General features: G+C 37.1%; 1 protein-coding gene across 1 annotated transcript; it reads left to right on the forward strand.

Annotated features, from left to right (window-relative positions):
- Window positions 1-1,855: 1,855 nt before the first annotated feature.
- On the forward strand, window positions 1,856-2,290 carry LOC114009149 (keratin-associated protein 9-1-like). The gene has a single exon (XM_027774782.1). The coding sequence runs from the start codon at window positions 1,856-1,858 to the stop codon at window positions 2,288-2,290; it is 435 nt and encodes a 144-aa protein (XP_027630583.1).
- The last annotated feature ends 1,611 nt before the right edge of the window (window positions 2,291-3,901 follow it).

A 3,901-nucleotide genomic window follows, 5' to 3' on the forward strand; every position in this document is an offset into this window, starting at 1 on the left:
AAAAAAGCAAAACATACAGAAAACAAGAAATGGAAGATCATTTGCTGACAATAACATGTTTGTTGATGTGCTTGATTGAGACAATATACAGTGTACTCTGGATGGAAAATCTCATTTTGTATGCTGTAATGATGTGCAGTGAATGAATGCAAATAAATAAATTGAAATAAAAAATAATAATAAAAAATAATAATAAAGTATTGCTTAATTCAAAAAAAAGAAAGGCTTTTTTACTTATTTTATTATTATCATTATTATTATTAACATTTAATCACCAGACATCTTTATTGTAAACAACATGGCTTTTCCTAGCATAAATACAGTGCATATCAGTTGAGAAGCTGCTGCTTTCTGTCTGATGGTTCATTTCCAGAGGTACAGTGGAAGTGAGCAAATTTTTTATAATCTAACATTAACAGGAGAGCATAGAATGTTCCATAACCACAACTGGGAAAAGAATCCATATGGAAAAGATTAACTTAGATTCTCATCACTTATTGTAATAAAAAAAAGTTGATTCCTGGTATTTTAATATCTTGGAAAGCAAAAATGAAATACTACAAATCTCACTAGATAATTTATGTAAATAACTTTGGATCTCACAGACAACTATCTCCTGAGAAAGACAAAAATAATGTTTTAAAATAAATTATTGATAATTTCTACTAGATTCAATTTGAATTTTGTCATCAAAAATCACATTTCTAGTTGAGCGAATGAATTGTAACAACCTATCCAATGCCTCTGTCTTCTCTGCTCTCTATTTGGGTCCTACTGCAATTTTGAAATATATAAAGGGAAAACTTCTGGATAAATCGGACTTTGTTTCATATGTTTCTCTCCTTCAAGAAGCATAGCCTACAATTGATTGCTGTCCAATACTTGAACACAGTATTTTTTGACTTTTTTTAAAGGTTTTTGCCATAGGATGTGTGTTCTCACTCACCGGAGATAAACAGAGAGACAGACAGAGGGAAAGGAGGGGCTGCAATCTCTTCTCCTCCATTCTGTTAGGGATTTGGGGCACACACAGGCACACATGCCTGGCATGATTTTCAAGCCACCAGGTCCAGTACTCAAATCACAATTGGCCATGTGGGAATTGAGACACTCTAACCACCACACCACCCACTGGCCTTCTTGCATGTTTTTCTTAATTTACATTTAATCATTATATATCTTTACAGTGTACGACATTGCTTTTTCCAGCACAAAAATGAAGCATGTCAGTCAAGACAAAGACATTTCCATATAGATTATCGTCAGCAAATAACTTTTCATTTTTGTGTCATTTAAGTGTCTTGTTTTTCCCTTGTTCCCTTCCCTCCCTCGCTCTATTACCCACCCCTGTATTACCCCTACCCCTCATTATTGTTTGCAGAAGAATAGATAAAACTTATGCTAGCTTCTACATTAGAGACAGTATGCAAAGCCCCGTGAACTTGATACTCATCACCATGACTCATCAACACCTTTTCTGAGGTGCTTCTTAAAATAACAAGAGAAAATACATAGAGACTGCCAATGATCTGGCCTCTCACCAAGCTAAGTCAGACCTCATAGGTGACCAAATATCATATGAGGCTTTAAAAATGAGGATTGGTGCTTAACTGATGACGAGTATGATGACTGATTTCTCATTTCCAGAAAGTAGTGCTGATGGTTATTTATCAATTAGGAAAACAAATCAATTACCTTAGAAAATTTATAATACTTAAGGAACTACTTCCTCCTTGTGGCATTTGCAAATGAACTAGAGAAATTGCCATAAACAAAAACAAAAGCAAGTTCTGTTCATCTTCTCATTGGTTCAAAGTTTGGGCTACCACCTATAAAAGGAATATTAGAAAAAGAAATGTCAGATTCTAGAAAATTCACCTGTGAACAGGAATTGCCCCTCCACACCTCCACTATGTCCAGCTGCTGCTGTTCTCCTTGCTGCCAGCCTACGTGCTGCAGAACCACCTGCTGCAGAACCACCTGCTACCAGCCTTGTTGCTGTGGATCCAGCTGCTGCCAGCCCTGTTGTGGTGGGTCTAGCTGCTGTCAGCCCAGCTGCTGTGGGTCCAGCTGCTGCCAGCCCTGCTGTGGTGGGTCTAGCTGCTGTCAGCCCAGCTGCTGTGGGTCCAGTTGCTGCCAGCCCAGCTGCTGTGGATCTACTTGCTGCCAGCCAGCTTGCTCTGCACCTGTGTACTGCTGTAGAACCTGCTACCTTCCCACGTGCGTCTGCCTGCCTGGTTGCCTAGCCCAGGGCTGTGGATCCAGCTGCTGCCAGCCTTGCAGTTGTTGATCAACTTACCATAGACCCACTACCTAAATTGAAAAAACTTTGATCATCAGACCTGCCAGATACTCATTTCTGCAACAACTTATCCCCCTTTCTCTAGTAATAACACACACGGTCATCACACAGTCATTCACTGTCTTGTTAAGAGACTTGTGAGTTTACTCAGAAACTTGTTTCACTCTCTTTGATGAACAGGTTGCTGGTCAACTTTGTTCTTGACCTGGATTCATGGTACCAGCCTTGACAAGGTGATATTTGCCTTTTCACAATAAATAATTTAAAACAATGGAAACACTCATAACTATTACTAGATCTTTTCAATGATCAATATCAATCATGTCATTTCAATATACTCATCATTTTCTGAATCTTTCATGACAACTTTGCATTATTTTCCTAGTTAAAAGAAGTATTACCTATTTGTTTCCTAATAAAGTTTTCACTGTATTTCCTCTGGTATTCTGCTTTATTTTGTTTCATTTCATGGTTTTTTTTTGTTGTTGTTGTTTTGTTTGTTCATTTTTTTTTTTTTTTGCATTTCACATGTGATATCTCATCTGAGTCACATAGTATCCCTAAACCTGGACAGAACCAAGATCAGTAACATGAGTTGCATCATATCACAGAGCTAAGGATAAACAGAATCAGGTCCAGGCCCCAGGTTTTCTGATTCCAGCTCTGGTGCAATGACATCCACATCTTCTTGTAAGTAGATATGACAGAGGGGACCAAGCACTGGGAAGATGCATACGTTACATTATTCTCTGGACATGGAAACTCCAACTCTTTATATTTGCAGATCACTTTCCATTAATATTTACCTTCCCAAATTCATTCCCTGTACCTGTACCTATGTGACCAGTAGCCAAACTCAAGACCAATAGCTGATCTTAAGAGCCCTGGTAACTGATAAAAGATGTGAATCTTTTACCATTTCCATTCCCATTCAGCCATTGCTAAAATGTCTTTAACATTTTTGAGAATTTATTTTGTTCTTGCTGCTGTCCACTTTGATGTGAGAGGCTTATCTATAAATATTTTATTGTTGATATCATGGAAATGGAATTCTTGTCTGGCCTCATTCTCAGGTCACTTGTACAAATGGCAATAGGAGATGAAGTTATACTCTGTGAAACATAAGCCAAATTTCATTTGTAACCAGACTTTGAGCGATCCTTTGTTTTCAAGTCAAAACATTATTAAGGAAATTAAGTGATGAAAAGCCATGAGACTTAAGGTTACAATGCAGTAGGTATAGACTCCATAACTCTTGATTACCTAAGAAATAAAAACAGCTCCCTGAGTTGTTGGGAAGTAAAGATACATTAATTCAAGAAAATAAAAGTCTGAGTTTCAAAGTTAAGCAAGAATGTGAAAAGAAAAGTATGTACCTCTAGTAACAATAATCGGCTTGAGAGTGGTGCTAAAAAGAAGAATATCAGAACTTCTGAGAAAGAAAATGAATGATAGGAAATTCAAGGATTTGGTAATGTGATGTCAGGCACTGCTACAGGAAAAAAAAGAAAGGAGAAAAAGAAAGAAAGAAAGAAAGAAAGAAAGAAAGAAAGAAAGAAAGAAAGAAAGAAAGAAAGAAAGAAAGAAAGAAAGGAAGGA

The sequence above is a fragment of the Tupaia chinensis genome, unplaced genomic scaffold, assembly GCF_000334495.1.
Source record: "Tupaia chinensis unplaced genomic scaffold, TupChi_1.0 Scaffold000477_1, whole genome shotgun sequence".
Taxonomy (NCBI): domain Eukaryota; kingdom Metazoa; phylum Chordata; class Mammalia; order Scandentia; family Tupaiidae; genus Tupaia; species Tupaia belangeri.

Excerpts from the sequence above, each read along its gene's own strand:
- LOC114009149 (XM_027774782.1), top strand. The coding sequence starts at position 1,856 with ATGTCAGATTCTAGAAAATTCACCTGTGAACAGGAATTGCCCCTCCAC.